The sequence below is a fragment of the Miscanthus floridulus genome, chromosome 2, assembly GCF_019320115.1.
Source record: "Miscanthus floridulus cultivar M001 chromosome 2, ASM1932011v1, whole genome shotgun sequence".
NCBI classification, from domain to species: Eukaryota; Viridiplantae; Streptophyta; class Magnoliopsida; order Poales; family Poaceae; genus Miscanthus; species Miscanthus floridulus.
In genome coordinates this window covers 32,887,531-32,906,035 of record NC_089581.1, presented here as the reverse complement: position 1 = coordinate 32,906,035, position 18,505 = coordinate 32,887,531, and the positions used below count along the sequence as shown (strand labels likewise).

Below are 18,505 nucleotides of genomic sequence, written 5' to 3'. Positions count from 1 at the left end.
GCGTCAGAGGGCTGACGTGGCGGCGACCAGGAGCGCTGACCGCTGATGGGGCACGGCTCTGCCACGCCACCGATCTTGGCATGGCACTGCCGCACCCTAATCCATGGCGCGGCAGAGCCGAATATAGCTCCCGCCGCAGCCTTCGCCCTCCCATGCCCGAGTAGCCGCAGCAGCGCAGCGCCTAGCCACCGCGAAGCAGGCCACGCCCGCCTCCGCCCGCGCCAGGCCACCGCGAAGTCGGCCAGTCGTACTTGTTGATGGCACTTTTCTGACAGGAAAGTACAGGGGCACCTTGATGATGGCTGCTGCTATTGATCCTGAGGACCAGATAGTACCCGTCGCATTTGCTTTGGCAGAGGGAGAGAACAATGAATCGTGGTCATGGTTCATGCGGCTTCTTCGTGTGCAAGTGCTTGGCCCAACTCGCACTATATGTTTGATCTCCGACCATCACGTAGGGCTTCTTAATGCTGTAGCTGAGCATATAGATGGGTTCCCACCTCTAGTACATAGATGGTACATGAGACACTTTGCCGCTAATTTCTGGCGGCGTCAACGGAAGCAGGAGGTATGTGACAAGGTAAAGGCTCTATGTTGTGTACGTACAGAGCATCAGTTCAAGGAGACAAAGAGAGAACTAGACAAGATGGTAAATGCAGTGGGAAAGGCCTGGTTTGAGGCGCAGATGGAACAGAAGGCTCAGTGGGTGTTAGCATATGACGAGGGGGGTTTTAGGTATGGCATCATGACCACTAACTCCTCGGAGTCCTTCAACCGTGTATTCACCGGAGTACGATCGTTGCCTGTGTCTGAAATTGTTGAGTTCTCCTTTCATAAGTGCAACGAATATTTTGTGAAGAGGTGGGGACTTGCATAGAGGAATATAGCTGAGCAGGGGTGTTTTGGAAAGGCCGGAGCTGAACATTTGAAGGAGGCCGAGGAATTGGCCAAGTAGCACACCGCCGAGCCATATGGACCCCGCCGTCATATCTTTAGTGTACGGGGCAAGGGTGGCACAAGCTTGGGTGGCGAACGTTATGGTGGACGAAACTACCGAGTTGATCTTGAAAAGGTAGAGTGCAGTTGCAACATCCCTCAGATCATGCATGCCCCTTGCTCTCATATGATCACGGCCTGTAGGGTTCGCGGGTACAACTATGAGGATCTGCCATATATGTCACACTTGTATCTCCGTTCGAACACCGTTAGTATTTGGGAGATGAGCTTCGAGCCATACCTTGACCCGACACAGTGGCCACCTTATAATGGTTATGACTACGTGCCGCATCCGGATCTAATGAAGGTAGGGAAGGGTAGGAGGAAGAAGAGGCGACTAAAGGGGACATGGACGCTATGAGAGGGTACGGCGAAGATATGTACGGCGGGGGAGACTTCAACAAGACCCATGGCAGGAATCGTTGCTCCATTTATAAACAATCTGGTCACAAGGCTAGCCAGCATAGAGTACGAGGGCAGCAGGTGATTTTATATTGTGTTCGTATTGCATAACAAGTACTTCAAATTTGGAAATGGCTATGTAATGTTAATCTGAATATTGCTAATTTGAATACTCTAACCCTTTGTTTATCAAATTATAACAGGATGGCCCGTCCCATGCCGCACCAGATGTACCACCTTCTTGAGGTGGAGTACGATGACCACCTTCTTCCATCGGACGACGAGGTTTCCAAGAGGCGTTCGAGGGATCCTTACATTTCTGGAACTTAGTTCATTACGTCGAACTTTTGTCGAATGAATATTGTCGCCGAAAATTTGCAGACTCATAAACCATTGAACATGTTGTGTGCGAACTTGTTGTTCATTTATTTGCTTCATGTTTGTTTCAATTTGCGCACGGTCGCGGCCGAACCAGTGGGCTACGGCGCTCTGTTTGAGATAATTTCGATCGATTACGTTCATTTTACAAACCGAGTACATAATACATGGGTACAATAAATCCAAGTACATGATACATGGGTACAATAAATCCAAGTACATGATACATGACGGCGTAATCAAAAACCCTCAGTCAGAAATATACCGAGTAAGCAACTCGTCGTCCGAGTACCAATCCTCAACCACAACTCTGTTGCTGTGGCTAGGCTCACCTGTATTGCTCTGATCTGCCTTTCGCCTGTAGTAAGCGGCCTCTGCTTCATCTGCGGCCTCTGCGGCCTGAGTGAAGAACGCGTCGTTATCCTCCTCCGCCTGCAAGCCCGCCTCTGCTAGAGCGATGAGCTCGCTCAGTCTACCAGTGTCATCTTTAGCCTCCTTCGCCTGTAAGCCCGTCTCTGCTAGAGCGATGAGCTCGCTCAGTCTGGCAGTGTCATCCTCAGCCTCCTCCGTCGGCAGGCCCACCTCTGCTAGAGCGATGAGCTCGCTCAGTCTTGCAGTGTCGTCCTCCTCCTCGTCCCCCTCATCAGACACCATAATCGGTGATTCAACAGTGCGACCATCTCGCTTTCTGTGCTCATCTAGCTTCTTTTGTTTTGCTTTTGGAGGTTCTTCGGGCCATTTGTTCTTAGGACCATACAACCACTCCTTGAAGCGACACTTCACCATTGAATACACCTAAATAACGTGACATTAGTACATGACACATATAGCTCAACTTTTGAACAAATACACTTTGCACTTACTTCATGCTTGTTTGGACACACAAACTCCAACGTATTATTAGGGTTTATCACGGCTCGGTCTCCGCAATGGCACAGAGGAGGTTCCTCGAGTCGTCTAACTGCGGCTAAGTGCTTCTCCTTAGCCGTGATTGGAGGGGGGTTAGGGGGAGGTGGAACCCACTGCTGGAAGTGCTCTCGTGGATTTCGCCCCCTCCACCAATCGTTGAAAAGGAGGTACCTGGGGTCAAACTTGTCTGCACCGTCGATCCACTGAAAGAAAAAGCACTTCTCATGGGCCTACATAACAAAATTCAAACAAAATATTAGTAACCTAGTAATACAAATAAATAAAAAAAACATATGGAAACAATTACTTACATTGAAACGACTGCATATGTAGAAGCAACGAGCCGCTGTGTCCGGATGTCTCGATTGAAACACGTCGACCGGACGCCCACAGTCACAGTTAGGGACAGGGAGTTCAAGAGGAACGGGGGAATCTTTACTAGAAGCGTCGGGGTACAATTCTCTAGTTCAAGAGGAACGGGGGAATCTTTACTAGAAGCGTCGGGGTATAATTAACTTTAACATTGACAAAATCAAACTAATATCTTCCTTCATACATAATCTTTCTCCTAACCTTAACTCCCATTCATAATATCCTATCCACCATGGTGCCACAAACAAAAATAAAATGTGCATCATTACCTTAAACAAGGCCGAAGAGGGACGGAGACGACCGGGGAATGGAAGGGAGGGGAGGGAGGCGGCAATGGAGGGCCGGGCGGAGGGCGGGCTGCTGGCGTTCGTGGCGCGCGGCGTGGCGGTGGCTAGGCGCTGCTGCGGCTGCTCAGGCACGGGAGGGCGAAGGCCGCGGCGGGAGCTATATTCGGCTCTGCCGCGCCATGGATCAGGGCGCGGCAGTGCCGCGCCAAGATCGGTGGCGCGGCAGAGCCCTGCCCCGTCAGCGGTCAGCGCTCCTGGTCGCCGCCACGTCAGCCCTCTGCCGCGCCAGCATGCATGGCGCGGCACAGGTATTTGGCCGCGCCAGGACAATAGGCGCGGCCAAAAGTGTTAGTTTTAAAAAAAAATTCGTCAGTGTTAGATTTAAAATTATTTTCAAAAAAGGGTTAAAATTAAAAAAAAAATTCGTTGCATTGTGCACACAGCCTGAATACGAGCACACAAGCATGAACTTTGACATATTATTAATTTATATTACTCCCATCTGAATGACCTTTCATACCCAGGCTCATGTTGGTGGTTTATTTTGTGCTTTTGATTGTGCTGTATGCTGGGGGCCTGAGTGCCTGACAGAAGGGAGGAATCGGTCACGGTGGCTTGCGGATCGAGTGCATCCGTATTGGTGGTGTTGAGATTCCAAACCACAAGAGGGTGGAGTACTCGCTGCAGTACATCCATGGCATTGGGCGGTCACGCTCGCGTCAGATCCTCTTGGACCTCAATTTCGATAACAAGATCACCAAGGACCTCTCCGAGGAGGAGGTCATCACCCTCCGTAAGGAGGTTGGCAAGTACATGATTGAGGGAGACCTTGTAATGTCCCTGATCCCTTTGTTGATTCATCACTGCAGTTATTTGATTCAATAGCTCATGATGATTAGCGACTTGTATGGTTACCTAATTAGTATATGTATATCAATGATTGCTTGAAAGCATTGAAGTTCATTCTGCAGACTTGTGTACTTCATTTCGCATCCGTAATCATAGATCATTCCTGACTGTTTAGTTTTATATTGATGTTGGATTCAAAGGGAGTGAAAATACTGAGAACTGGCACACTGTTGTTTGGTATGCTTTACAGAAACGTTTCAACCGTGTGGCGATTGAGAGGTTGAAGGAGATTAGGTGCTACAAGGGCATCCGGCACAAGCTTGGACTCCCAGTTCGTGGCCAGAGGACAAAGAACAACTGCCGGACACTCAAGGGAAAGGGGGCTTCAGTTGCCAAGAAGAAGTCACCCGCCTCCCAGGATGAATAAATGGTGTTGCCATGTACTTTTCTGTATCTTTGTGTGTGTGTGCGTGTGTGTAGTGCTACTACTGCTGGGTATTTTGTTTGGAGCTTTGATGCTGACATAGACAAATCATGATGAAGCCATCAGCTGCTGCAGATTTTGTAGCAGTGACATACTAGCTTATATGGGTCGGTTCTATAAATGAAGGTCAAATTCTTGCTTACATCCGTGGACCATGGTTCACTGTTTTGGTATCCCTCTGGCCCAATCTGTGCTTGATGCAAGGAGTTCAGACTGCTCCTGATGAATTAATATTAACCAGATTCAGTGTTCTGGGGATTATTCACCTGCCACTGATTCCAATTGTTTCAGAAGCTTAAACAGAGTATCGATGGTATACCTGTTTTCACCCCGCATGTGTTGGTCATGTGCCCGCGAATCACCATTTACACGGTACCGACTTGGCTATGGTCTAGCACCGTAGTAAGAATTGAAATATGAAAGATTGTAAAATGGTTTTGATTGCTCACCACCTGCTTAAAAGCAATATAGGAGCTTACATAGAATGGATAGTTAATGAACTAATGATGAATGCTAATAAAATTTAATATAAGGACGTACATTTAGTAATGCTTCCGCAGATGTAATAATCTACAAGTCAAATAAGCCTTGCATATCCTTGGATTCTTTTATTTTTCTTCTGTCGAGTAAGTCTTGCTGAGTACAATCGAGTACTCAGTGTTGTATTCCTTCCGTTGCAGGTGATCGGAGGATACATAAAGCTGACTCTTGTGTGGAAACCTCCTGGTGAGTTCAGAGAGGATTCCTTTCGCGTTACGACCGTAGTGTGTATTTATAACCCTCACTAAAGGTTTTTATAAGAAAAGATGTAAAACCTGCTAGCATCTCTCGAATATAAATGTCCACTATATTAATATTCCACCATGTCATTAAATTAATCTTTGTTTCCTCTGTAACTCTGATAACATTGTTATATTCCGCTGTTATAATCAATTAAGCTAATATTATGTACTGTAATAAAGTAATGTAAGAAATGACTTAAGAATATTGTAAGCTTTATTTTCTCATTTATGATCCTGATAGAAAAATATGGATTTTTGAGTTCTCCCTTGGAGTGTGCTCGACGAAACTGCGTAGTTTAGTGACCTCTCTTAAGTACTTAGTGTCTAATGAAAGACAAGTACTCCTGAGAGGCATTAGATTAGGCGGTTCTGCCACATTTACTCTTCATCCCATCGAATATTTGACACATGCATCGAGTATTAAATATAGACTAAAAAATAACTAATTTTACAATTTATGGCTAATTTACGAGATGAATCTTTTAAGCCTAATTAGTCCATGATTTGATAATATGTTGCTACAGTAACACATGTGCTAATGACGAATTAATTAAGCTTACTAAATTCGTTTCGCGGATTACTAACGGATTCGGTAATTTGTTTTTTTATTAATATCCGAACACCCCATGCGACACCCCCACGTGACACCCCAAAACTTTGAAAAAAAAAATTGTGTGGACTCTGGGTGGAGGATGAGCCCCCTCCCCAGATGCACGACGTGTGGCGGCGTTTCTAATCAGACGAGCACCGTTCACTCGGCTCCCTCGACAGCTCGTACACGCATCCAAGGCCGGTTGGCTCCTATCGACTCGGCTTCTACGGATACGATCTAAACTTCTCTAATAGATCTTGCATGCAATTGCACGCCACCGCCGCCGTGCATGCAGTTGCACACGCCGTCGCTACATGCAGGCAGTTGCACGCACACGCCGCCACCGTGCACGTAGTGGCACACGTCGCCGCTATGTGCAGGTAGTTGCACGCCGTTGCAGCAGCACTTCGATGAATCAATCAACCTCTATGGCCGCCGTTGGAGACCAAGAAGACATCACAACTATCGACTTAATGGCAACATCTTCTGTGATGGAGGTTTCATGCACATTACCAATTGATGGCGTCGGTGGTACTCGTGGAGATGACGAAGATCAGCTAACACAGGTTGTTTATTTGTTTAGATGATATCGCCTATTCATCTATGTTGTTGTTTGGTCATGAATATAGTGCACATATTTTCACATAACACTGTATCAGTTACCATGGGAGTAGAGGCCATCGACAGTATTGATGGCAGTGTGCAAGGCAATGTTAACAGGTCTGGATCAACGGAGAATGAAGTACATGCTGAGGTAAAATATAAGTAACAAACTTGATAGAATATATGATATTTTGTTTTGTTATGGTACAACTTTAAGAGACAATTGATATGTACAGGAGGTGGTTGATAAAGCTAGGAAAAAATTTGATCACTCCTGAAGTTGGAATGACTTTTCCATCAAAGAAAAAGGCTTATGAGATGTACAATACCTATGCCGGTAAGGTTGGGTTCAGTATTAGAAAGAGCAAGATAAAACACCGCCAAGATGGTACTTTATGTTAAAAACATATAGTTTGCAGTAACCAGGGACATAGAGAAAAATGAGTTGTCACATAAGGACGTCACAAGGACGGGTTGTGATGCTCGTGTTCAGTTTAGCATCAGTAGGGAAGGGATTTGGACAGTGCAAAAGGTCGTAGAAGAGCACAACCATTATCTGGCTAGTCCAAATAAGCCACACAAACTGAGGTCCCAACGACAAGTTATAGAGGTAGACAGGAAGTTAATTAGGCAGATATGGAAAGCTAGAATGAAGCCAGCCCAACTGTATGAATTCATGAAGGAGTTTTATGGAGGGAAAGACAAAATGCCTACGTCTAAGATGGATTGCAATAATGAGATTGGTCGTGAACACAGCAAGGACTTAGAAGCCAATGATGCATAAACACTATCTGAATACTTGAGAAATAAACAACTACAAGATCCTATATTTTTTATGCGATTCAGGTAGACAAGGAGGATGGTCGTATTGCAAATTTCTTCTGGACAGATGGTCAGCCTATCATGGATTACAAATACTTTGGTGATGCTGTGTCACTTTGACATGATATTTAAAACTAATAAGTTTGTGTCGGTGTTTTGGACCGGGGGATCCTCAACCAACTAGTGAATTTGTGCTGCGTGTTCCCAATCCCGGATGGTGATACAAAGAGACACAAGGCTTATACTGGTTCAGGCAATCGGTGCCCTACGTCTAGTCTGAGAGATCGATCTTGTATATCTTGCACCGAAGTGCTTGTAGTAGGGGGTTACAAGCTAGGTGAGAGAGGGAGTTAATCCCAGGTCTCGGCGGGGAGTGATGTGGGCTGCTTGAGATGTTGCTCTCAGGCGGCCGAGAAGTGTGCGCGTTACAGGGTGTTGTTCTTCCTCCGTCCCCCTCCTAAATGGCCCAAGTCCTTTCTTTTTATAGTTGAAGGGAGGACAAGGGCAGTACATGTGCTTACTATACAGCATCGTGTGAACAGAGGCGGCGTGTCCGAGCCCTGTAGCCTGTTCCGGTGGCGGCGTGGTCGTCGGAGTGGTCCGTCCTTAGAGCGTTGGGGCGACATGCTGGTCACGTCTGATCCTATGCGTCATGGGAGCTCTAGGGCTGCCTCGGAGCGGGTGCAGCGGTCAGCGTGTGGGTCGTTGTGGACTGACTACGCGCGCGGCCGAGGCTCGGTTGATGCCGAGGCCGAACCGCGGTGGGGGGTCTTGACAGACGTGAATCCCGAGATAGCCGAGACCCTGGTGTAGAGTGCCAAGGCCTGGGGAGAGCGGTCGACCTGGTACACTGGTTCGGGGGTGATGACGATCCGGGCCAGTTCTCCCATGCTACATTGTCTTCGGGGCGAGAGTTACGGGGCACAATGTAGTGCGGGCGCTGATCGTGGGCACAGCACCGGAACACAGTGGCCGGTAATCCCCGCCATGCCCTGTCTCAGCCGGTATGGCGTTGATGCGACTTCTTGTCCCATCGGCCTCTCCATGGTGTCGAGCCGTCGTCCGGCCGAGATTGCGGGAGTGGTTGACGCATTAATGGGACGCGACATGTTGTCGAGAAGACCGGTCGAGGCAGGAGCGACGGGTTGTTGTCAAGCCAGCCTCAAGCGATATGGAGGATAGCAGTCTCATCTGAGGCTGTACGCACGGGGCCTCGGGTGAGTCGGAGATTGGGCTCCTTGCCGAGGCCTCCCGTGAGAGGCCTCGCGCGAGGCGGAGATTGCGTCAGGGCGCCGAGACCTCCCGTGCGAGGCCTCGGGCGAGGTGGAGAGCCGGTGGGCTCGGATGAGGCTGGTGATGAGCTCATGGCTTACCCTCTAGCTTTGTTGTTGATGGGATTTAAGTGACCTTTTTGGTGTACGCTTAGGGTACCCCATTTTATGGTACCCTACAGTAGCCCCGAGCTTTAGGGGGAGTGCGTGCACTCTCCCTAAGGGTTTGTCGAGATCTAGCTTGCAGCGACTCCTGTAGGGATTGTTTTTTGCTTCTTGAGGTTTCAGTGGGTGCGCACGAGCGCACCCGCCGGGTGTAGCCCCCGAGGGCCTGAAGGAGTGGAGTCACTCCTCCAGGGGCTTTTTTCGCGTTTTGAGTGAGGAGTTTTTATCGTATTTGCCGAGCCCATAAGTGCGAGTTTGGGTCGCAGGGTTTCGGCAAGGTCACAGGAAGAGCCCTTGAGCCTCCGCACGAAGCAAGAGGGCGGTCGGGGGTGCCCCTGATTTTTTGTGCGGCCCTCATGCTTCCTTTTCGCTCGGAAGGAGGAGTGGAATGTGCCAGGCTACCCTCGGTGGGCATGAGCAGTGGCACTTCCGGTGAGCTGTTATCGGGTAAGTCCGAGTGGAGGCCCGTGCCCCATTCGATAGGGGATGGCTAGCGGTCTAGAGACGCACTCCAAAAGTACCGGAGGGTTTCTCTAGTGGGTGCCGAGGCCGTTCGCTAGGCCTCGGTGGCTCGGTGCCTTCCTACGGTGGGATCCCATTCGGAGACCTCCCTGCCGGTCTCGGACACGACTTTAGGGCATCCCAAGCGTTTTGCTTGCTTGGGCCTCAGCCCCATATAGGCTCGCCCGCGGTCGTCCCTGACGCTGTTGCCCTGGGGCGGCTGTCAAAACCTTAGGGGGCCCAGCCTTCGAACCCCTAGACCGTAACGGGCTCGGTGCCCTTTATCGTGTTTGTAACGAAACTTCTAGCGCGGGCTTAGGTCGTTTGTCTTTGTCTTGGGTGCAGGAGGAGCCCCCGAGCCTCCGCCCGGAGCGAGAGAGCGATCAGGGGTCCCCTGCCTTTTTTGTTCGACCCTCACATATCCTTTTCGTTCAGACGGAGGGGTTGTTTGCCGAGCCCATTCGGGTGCGAGCCGGAGCCGTTGGGTCTCGGCAAGGTTGCAGGAAGAGCCCCCTAGCCTCTGCACGGAGCAAGAGGGCTGTCGGGAGTTCCCTTGGCTTTTTGTATGCCCCTCGCGCGTGAGGGTTTGTTTGCCGAGGCCTCTTTGGGTGCAAGCCTGGGTCGCGGGGTCTCGGCAAGGTTGCAGGAAGGGCTCCCTAGCCTCTGCCTAGAGCGAAAGGGCCGTCGGGAGCTCCCCTGGCTTTTTGTACGACCCTCACGCTTCCTTTTCGCTCGGAAGGAGGGGTTGTTTTGCCGAGGCCCCTCAAGTGCGAGCCGGGGTCACGAGGTCTCGGCAAAGTTGCAGGAAGAGCCCCCTAGCCTCTGCGCCGAGCAAGAGGTCCGTCAGGGGTTCCCCTGGCTTTTTGTACGACCCTCACGCTTCCTTTTCGTTCAGAAAGAGGGGTGGAATGTGCCAGGCTACCCTCAGTGGGCACGAGCGTCGGCACTTCCGGTGAGCTGTTATTGGGTAAGTCCGAGTGGAGGCCGGTGCCCTGTTCGATAGGGGACGGCTAGCGGTCCAGAGACACACTCCAAAAGTACCGGAGGGTTTCTCTAGTGGGTGTCGAGGCCGTTCGCTGGGCCTCGGTGGCTCGGTGCCTCCCTATGGTGGGATCCCATTCGGAGACCTCCCTACCGGTCTCGGACACGACTTTAGGGTGTCCCAAGCGTTTCGCTTGCTTGGGCCTCAGCCCCGTATAGGCTTGTCCGTGGTCATCCCTGACTCTATTGTCCTGGGGCGGCTGTCGAAACCCCTAGGGGCCTAGCCTTCGAACCCCTGGACCATAACAGGCTCAGAGCCCAGTTCCTTCATCTGAAAGGAGTAGGGTGGGAGGAATATCTTCCCCATCGGCTTGACAACAGGTGGCGCGCCTTTTGAGGCGGTTTCCTGGGGAGGCGAAACGACGCCTGCTGCCGTAGTGGCCGAGCACGATGTGGTGGATGGGACGTAACTGTTCCCGTAATTAATGAGAAAGAAGTGAGCGCATGGGTGGTAAAATCGAATCATGGTTAACCGCGCTGGATCGAGGGGAAACTTTCCTGATTTCATCGCCCGTCTGTTTCACCTTCACCCTGCATAAATACTCAAAGAGTCTCGCCCCTCCTCACCTTACCTTGCCTGCATTAGCTCTGCCTCCATCGAGCCGTCGCTAGAGCAGCGGGTGCCGAGAAGAAGAAGGGAGAAGAGCGAGCCAGGGAGAAAGCGAGAAAGAGCGAGAGAGTGAGAGAGAGAGAGAAAAACTCACCGCTGCATTCAGTCCCTCCACCGCACTCATGGCCGGCGACATCATTGTCATCGAGGTGGACCCTTGGGATCCTTCCGACGTTACTGTGGAGACGCTCGAGTCGCTCGTCGATGGCGGACTCCTTCATCTGGTGACGGACCCCAACAAGCCGGAGTGGATCACTCCGTATGGCGAGCCAGAGCTGAGGCCTCGCGACGGCTACATCGTGAGCTTTGTCTCCTTTCACGAGCGCGGCCTCGGTGTCCCGGCGGATCGGTTCATGAAGGCGCTCCCACATTACTATGGCATGGAGCTCCACAGCTTCAACCCCAACTCCATCGCTCAGGCGACCATCTTCGTTGCCGTCTGCGAGGGGTACTTAGGGATTGCTCTCCATTGGGAGTTGTGGCTCCATCTCTTCCGGGCGGGGCACACCACTAAACCGACGGGCACATCGGGCACGAGGAAAGCGATGAGGGCCGGCGGCTGCAATCTCCAAGTGCGCCAGGACCGCCAGCACCTCTACATCCCGGCCTAGCTCGCGTCATCCAATCGCTGATGGTACACGAGCTGGTTCTACCTTCACAACGACGACGGAGGACTTCCCCCCTACACTGGGCGGATTGTGGGGAGCTGCCCGGAGAGGTGGAAGTACGGTGTCCTGAGGGACGACCAGCCCAAGCTGTAGCCGCTTCTGGAGGGGTTGGAGAGGCTACGGGGCCACGGCCTTACCGTGGCTGTGGTCGTGGCTGCCTTCCACCGCTGAAGGGCGCTGCCGCTGATGGCTCGGCGGCGGCGGCTGTTCGAGATGAGGCTGGGTGAGCCTATTGAGGGCATCCGGATGTCCTCCTCCACCCTTTCTGACGAGGAAATTCTTCGTCGGGTGGGGGAGACGGTAGAGGCAAAGCTGAGGGGCGGCAACTTGACCCCCATCGCGATGCGACCGTCGCAGGGGTTCCTCTCGCTGGTAAGTCGTGCGCCGCTGTAGCCCCCGAGTCTCCCCTGTTTCTTCTTACTTCTTGTTCCCTTATGCGCATTCGCCGTTCCTGCAGGGGATGAGGGACGTGCACGCCTCTCTGCCGCCTGTTCTTGAGGACGCGAGGCGGCGGGCGATCAACCAGGCGCACGCTGATGCGCAGAAAAAACGGAAAGACGCCAAGGTGGCGAAGCGCATGAAGAAGATCCTCGTGCGCGAGGAGCTGGACAAGCGCCGCCATCAACAAAGGAAGGATGGTCTCCCATTGGAGGAATCCCCATCGCCGTCGCTGTCGACGGAGGCCACGGACGAGGATGACGAGGGCGAGGTGGGGTGAGGTCCCCTGGACCATCTCCCTGACATAGTGGAGGTGGTGCCCGGGGCGTTGGCAAGTAGCTCGGCACTCCAGGGCCGAGGCTGACACGCCCGAGGCGTGGGCGTTGGGCAAACGCACCGTTAGCTCGGTGGGCTCGGCGGCGGCGGTGGAACAAGTGGCGGCGGAGGCGACACAACTGCCCCCACAGAGGACCGAGGGGGCACCAGGGTCCGTTGAGGACCGACCGGCGCCGATGGACACGGAGGCAATGCCTCTGCCGCCGCCACCGCCTTTGCAAACGAGGGTCGCCGTGGCGAAGCGGTTGCCGCCCCGCTCGAGGTAGGTGTATTTTTGGTGGGGTCGCAGTGCCTTTCGTTCGTTCTTTTGTCTTGTGCTGACCCTGTTATCGTCTTATCCTTAGCCGGAAGCGGCCTACGGAGGTGCCTACCTTGGCGCCCCTTAAGGCGCTCAAGGTTAACCCTGGCTCCACCACCCACTGGGTGGCGGAGGCGCAAGCCGCCCTGCATCGTGGCGTGGCATCGGTGAGGGTCGACCCGAAGGAGCCGACCACTCAAGGAGGGGCTGCCGAGGCGGCCCTGACATAGGAGGGGGAGGCAGCACCTCTGTCCCGCGATGGCGAGGCCTGTGGGTCGGATGCGGCCGAGGCCACCGGGACCGAGGTCCCCGGGGTTTCACAGTCTAGGGCGATGGAGGCTGCGGCGCCCAGGACCATCGAGGCTGCTGCGGCGGGCACCAGAGCCCTCGCGACCGCCGAGGCCACGATGGCGGAGGCTGGAGCCCCCGAGGCCGCCGAGGCCACGATGGCGGAGGCCGGACTCTCCGGGACCACCGAGGCCACGATAGCAGAGGCCGGAGCCCCCGAGACCACCGACGCTGACGTGATCGTGGCGGGGCTGCCGGCCCAGGAAGTAGAGATGAAGGCGGCGGAGGCCTTGGCGGCACCCTTGGTTGAAGGCCCGCCGCCGTTGCGGGAGAGCACCCGGGAGGTGGAAGTTCTTCCGATCTCCTCCGACGATACTTCCCAGGCGCAGGAGATGGCCGGCGCCGAGGTGGCCGGTGTCATGGACCAGCCGGCTCCAACCTCGGGTGAGGGAAGCTTGGCCCTCGCGTGGGTGCGACTCGAGCCCCGTGGGTGGAACCACCCATGTGTCCTGTGGCAAAGCTGGGATGATCCTGAGGCAGAGCCTCTATTTGCTCTCGAGGACACGGCCAAGAGCGGTCACTGTGACACATTCGAGCAGTACCGCCAGCTGGCGGAGCGGTCTCTACGGACGGCGCTGTCCGTGGTGGCCAACGATTTGCCCGGAGTTGCCTAGGTTCGTGCTTTCTTTTCCCATGCGGTGGTCTTTTTCCAAGTTTTCTTTGTTGGGATTGACCCCTGTTCTGTTTCCCCTAGGAGCTCGAGACCCGATCTCTTGGGAAGTCGGTCTTCCTCCGTCGGGAGAGAGATGTCTGGGACCAACTTTAGCGGCAGAAGGGCCTTCTTGCCAGCGCCAACGAGCTCCTGTTGGCACGGAGCGCAGAGATGGAGGACCTCCACCTTCGTTGTGCCGACGCAAAGGTCGAGGCGGCCACGGCCCAGGAGTAGCTCGCCCCTCTGGCAGCGCGGGTCAAGGAGTTGGAGGAGGAGCTCACCCATGTGGCCAGTGATTGGGATGCCTTCAGGGCTTGAGCCGTAGAAGCTACGGCCTCGGCCATGGCTCTTGCTGGGCAGCTAGGGGTAGAATAGAACGCGCACCAACTGGCAAAAGGTGCTTCGGATGAGGCCCTTGCAGCAGCTGAGGCCTCGCGAACTGAGGCTGTGGTTTGGAGGGGGATGGCCGAGGGTGAGTCCTAGTCCCCTCATTTTATTTTATTTTCCTTATGTTCATTCCCTAACTTCCTTGTGTGACGCAGAGCTGGGGAGTGAAGCTTCTAGGGCAGCCGAGGCTTCTCAGGTCGAGGCCCAGCGCCTGAAGGAGAAGGCCGAGGTTTCCCGGGCCGAGGCCCTACGCTGGAAGGAGAAAGCCAAGGCCTGTCAGGTCGATACCCGATGCTGGGAGTAGAAGGCCAAGGGAGAGTTCCGTAGGTTTCCGCCCCTAATTTAGGTTGTTTTATCCCTCGCTCAACCTCATTCCATTTTCCGTGGTGCAGAGTCAGAGGCGGAGGTTACCCGGGCAGCCGAGGCTTCTAGCGCGGTGCAGACGGTGCTCGAGACCAAGATCGGGGAGCACAAGGTGCTGAAGAGTGCCGCCCGTGCCACCTACGACGCCTTGGCGATCGAGGGGGTTCAGTCAGGCAACTCCCTTGGGAGCCGTCTGACTGCACTGAGTGGTCAAGTGCGTGAGCGGCTCCGAGGAGCACCGCACATGGGTGTCAAGTGCGCACTAGCCGTCATCGCCTCGCACTATGTTGGTGTTGACCTTCAAGCCATCAGCGATGGCTACATCTTGCCCGATGATGACGACGAGGCCGATGAGGTGGTGATGAAGCTGTTGGAGGCGGCGAAAGGCCCTGGCACTATGCTGGCAACGTTGTTTGAAGAGGAGGTGGTCCCTCCCCCGCCGTCTGCCGATGCCGGAGGTGCTGAGCCTTGACCTAGGCCCAAGTGGCCATGTAAATAGAGTAGGGATTAGATTTGTATCGTAACGCTTGTGGCTGTCGAGGCCTTTCTTTTTAAAGTACTCGTGTTTCTTTAATCGTTTGTCTTGTATTTCTGAGCCTCTGCCCTCTTGTTGTCTCTGATCTGATTTCTTTGTGAAAAACCTCTTTGGAGCCTAAGCCGTCCCCTGGACGAAAGGTGGTGAGGGAGCGCCGTAGCCCGGAGGCTTAGGCCGTCTCGCGACTCAACCGGCCTTCTAGCCCTGAGACGGGCTTTTGGTCCTTGGGTTTTCCGCAACCGATTCGTCAGAGCGTGCTCGAGGGTTTGCTGTAGGAATTTTTTCGAAAAATGACTAAAAAATGGCGCATGGGACTTTAGGGGGAATCCCCCATCTGGCCCCCGAGGGAGATTCGGTTCTGCGGAGGTAGAGCCGAGTCTCCCTTATAGTGCCGAGACCAACGATAGGCTCAGGGAATTTCTCGAAAAATTAGAACAACTAAAAAGCGGGTTTCAATTGTATTCCAAGAAACAATATATACAATGCTTGGAATTTTAAGGATAAAAGCGACGTAGCTGTTCTATGTTCCAAGCATTGGTGAAGATTTCGCCCTTTTCGTTGGCTAGCTTGTAGGTCCCGGGCTTCAGCACTTGGGCGATGATGTACGGTCCTTCCCATGGCGGGGTCGTCTTGTGGCGGCCCTTGTTGCTCTGTGCTAGCCTCAACACCAGGTCGCCTACCTTCAAGTCTCAGCCTCGGACGCGCTGGGCCTGATAGCACCATAGGGTCTGCTGGTATTTAGCTGAGTGTAGCAGCACGACGTCTTGGGCTTCCTCTAGTTGGTCGAGGGCGTCCTCTTGGGTGGTGCGGTTGCTTCGTTCGTTATAGGCCTGTAGCCTTGGGGAACCATATTCTAAGTCAGTGGGGAGGATGGCCTCGGCCCCATAGACCAGGAAGAAAGGCGTGAACCCCATGGCTCGGCTTGGGGTGTTCCTCAGGCTCCAGATGACCGATGGGAGTTCGGCGAGCCATTTCTTGCCAAACTTCTTCAACCGGTTGTAAATTCTTGGCTTGAGGCCTTGTAGGATCATGCCGTTGGCACGTTCTACTTGGCCGTTGGTCCTTGGGTGTCCTACGGCTGACCAAGGCACACGGATGTGGTGGTCGTCGCAAAACGTCAAGAATTTTTTGCCGGTGAACTGTGTCCTGTTGTCGGTGATGATGGTGTTAGGGACCCCGAACCTATGGATAATATCAGTAAAGAACAACACTGCTTGCTTGGATTTGATTCGATTGATCGGACGAGCCTCGATCCATTTGGAGAACTTGTCGATTGATACTAGTAGATGGGTGTAGCCCCCAGGGGCTTTTTGCAGAGGCCCGACCATGTCGAGCCCCCATACGGCGAACGGCCATGTGATGGGGATGGTTTGGAGGGCCAGGGCCGGGAGATGTGTCTGTCGAGCATAGTACTGACATCCTTCATAGGAGCGTACTAGCTTGGTGGCGTCGGCGACCACCGTTGGCCAGTAGAACCCTTGGCGGAAAGCATTTCCTACGAGCGTCCGAGGCGCCGCATGGTGCCTGCAGGCCCCTACGTGCAAGTCCCAAAGCAGGGCTTGGCCTGCCTCGGTGGTGATGCATCATTGGAGGACACCAAAGGGACTTTGCCTATACAATTCGTCATTGCAGAGGACATAAGTCTTGGCTCGGCGTGCAAGCCGTCGGGCTTCGGTCCTGTCACTAGGAAGCTCCCCCCGATCAAGCCAATTGAGGAACAGGATTCACCAATCCACATCCTAGTCGGTCTGTGGAGGCTCGGTGTTGACTTCCATGACCTCGGGCTTGGTCGAGGGGGTCTCGGCAGTATAGGGGGCGTCGAGCCCCACCATGGATTCCACAGGTGGGCCCTCCTCTGTTACCAAGGTGTAGTCAATGGAAGGTTTGTGGAGGTCCCTGGCAAAGATGTTCGGGGGGACCGGAGCCTGTGCTGAGGCCATCTTTGCCAGTTCATCGGCGGCCTCGTTGTACTTCCATGCGATGTGGTTTAGTTCGAGACCGTCGAACTTGTCTTCTAGGCGATGCACCAACTTGCAGTAAGCCACCATTTTGGGGTCGAGGCAATTTGACTCCTTCATGACCTGATCGACGACGAGCTACGAGTCGCCCCGGACGTCGAGACGCCGTACCCCAAGTTCGATGGCGACTTGCAAGCCGTTGATGAGGGCCTTGTACTTGGCCACGTTGTTGGAGGCGGCGAAGTGGAGCCGCACCATGTAACACATGTGTACTCCGAGGGGTGAGACGAAGAGGAGACCCGCGCCTACCCCGGTCTTCATCAAAGACCCGTCGAAGTACATGGTCCAGCATTCTGTCTGGACTTGAGCAGGTGGTAATTGGGTGTCGGTCCACTCAGCCACAAAATCGGCCAAAACCTAAGACTTAATTGCTTTCTGAGGCATAAAAGTCAAGGCTTCCCCCATAAGCTTGACGGCCCACTTGGCTATCCTACCTAAGGCCTCCCGGTTATGGACTATCTCTCCCAAAGGGAAAGACGATACCACAGTCACTGGGTGAGACTTAAAGTAGTGACGCAGCTTGCGCCGGGCTAGGACTACAGCGTAGACCAGCTTTTGGATGTGGGGGTAACATGTTTTGGTCTCAGAGAGCACTTCGCTGATGAAGTAAATAGGTCATTGGGTGGGTAGAGCATGCCCCTCTTCCTACCTTTCTACCACTATGGCAACGCTGACCACTTGGGTCGTTGCGGTGACGTAGAGTAAGAGGGCCTCGTCCCTGGCTGGGGGTACCAGGATGGGAGGATTTGTGAGCAGCGCTTTGAGTCTGTCGAGGGCTTCTTCGGCCTCGGGGGGTCTAAGAAAAACACACGGATTTTCTCAAGAGTCGGTACAGAGGCAAGCCTTTTTCACCAAGGCGCGAGATGAAGCGGCTCAGGGCCGCAAGGCATCCCATGACCCTCTGTACTCCCTTGAGGTCTCTGATTGGTCCTATACTGGTTATGGCCAGGACCTTCTCTGGGTTGGCTTTGATGCCGCGTTCGGAGACTATGAATCCCAAGAGTATGCCTCGGGGGACCCCGAACACACACTTCTCAGGATTGAGCTTGATGCCCTTCTCTCTAAGGCATTTGAAGGCTATCCTTAAGTCATCGATGAGATCCTCGGCCTTTCTGGATTTGACCACGATGTCGTCCACATAGGCCTCGATGGTTCGCCCAATGTGGTTGCCAAAGACCTAGGTCATGCACCGCTGGTACGAGGCCCCCATGTTTCTGAGGCCGAAAGGCATAGTCACATAGCAGTACATGCCGAATGGTGTGATGAAAGAAGTCGCAAGCTGATCGGACTCTTTCATCTTGATTTGATGGTAACCAGAATACGCATCAAGGAAAGATAGGGTCTCACACCCCACGGTGGAGTCAACGATTTGATTGATTCGGGGTAATGGAAAGGAGA

General features: G+C 53.5%; 1 protein-coding gene across 1 annotated transcript in view; it reads left to right on the top strand.

Annotated features, from left to right (window-relative positions):
• Window positions 1-4,620, top strand: part of LOC136538375 (small ribosomal subunit protein uS13c-like) — a 48,495-nt gene extending 43,875 nt beyond the window's left edge. Inside the window, exons 2-3 of the mRNA XM_066530353.1 lie at window positions 3,936-4,175; window positions 4,444-4,620. Coding sequence (XP_066386450.1) covers window positions 3,936-4,175; window positions 4,444-4,620 — 417 coding nt within the window. The remainder of the gene's footprint in view (window positions 1-3,935; window positions 4,176-4,443) is intronic.
• Window positions 4,621-18,505: the final 13,885 nt, after the last annotated feature.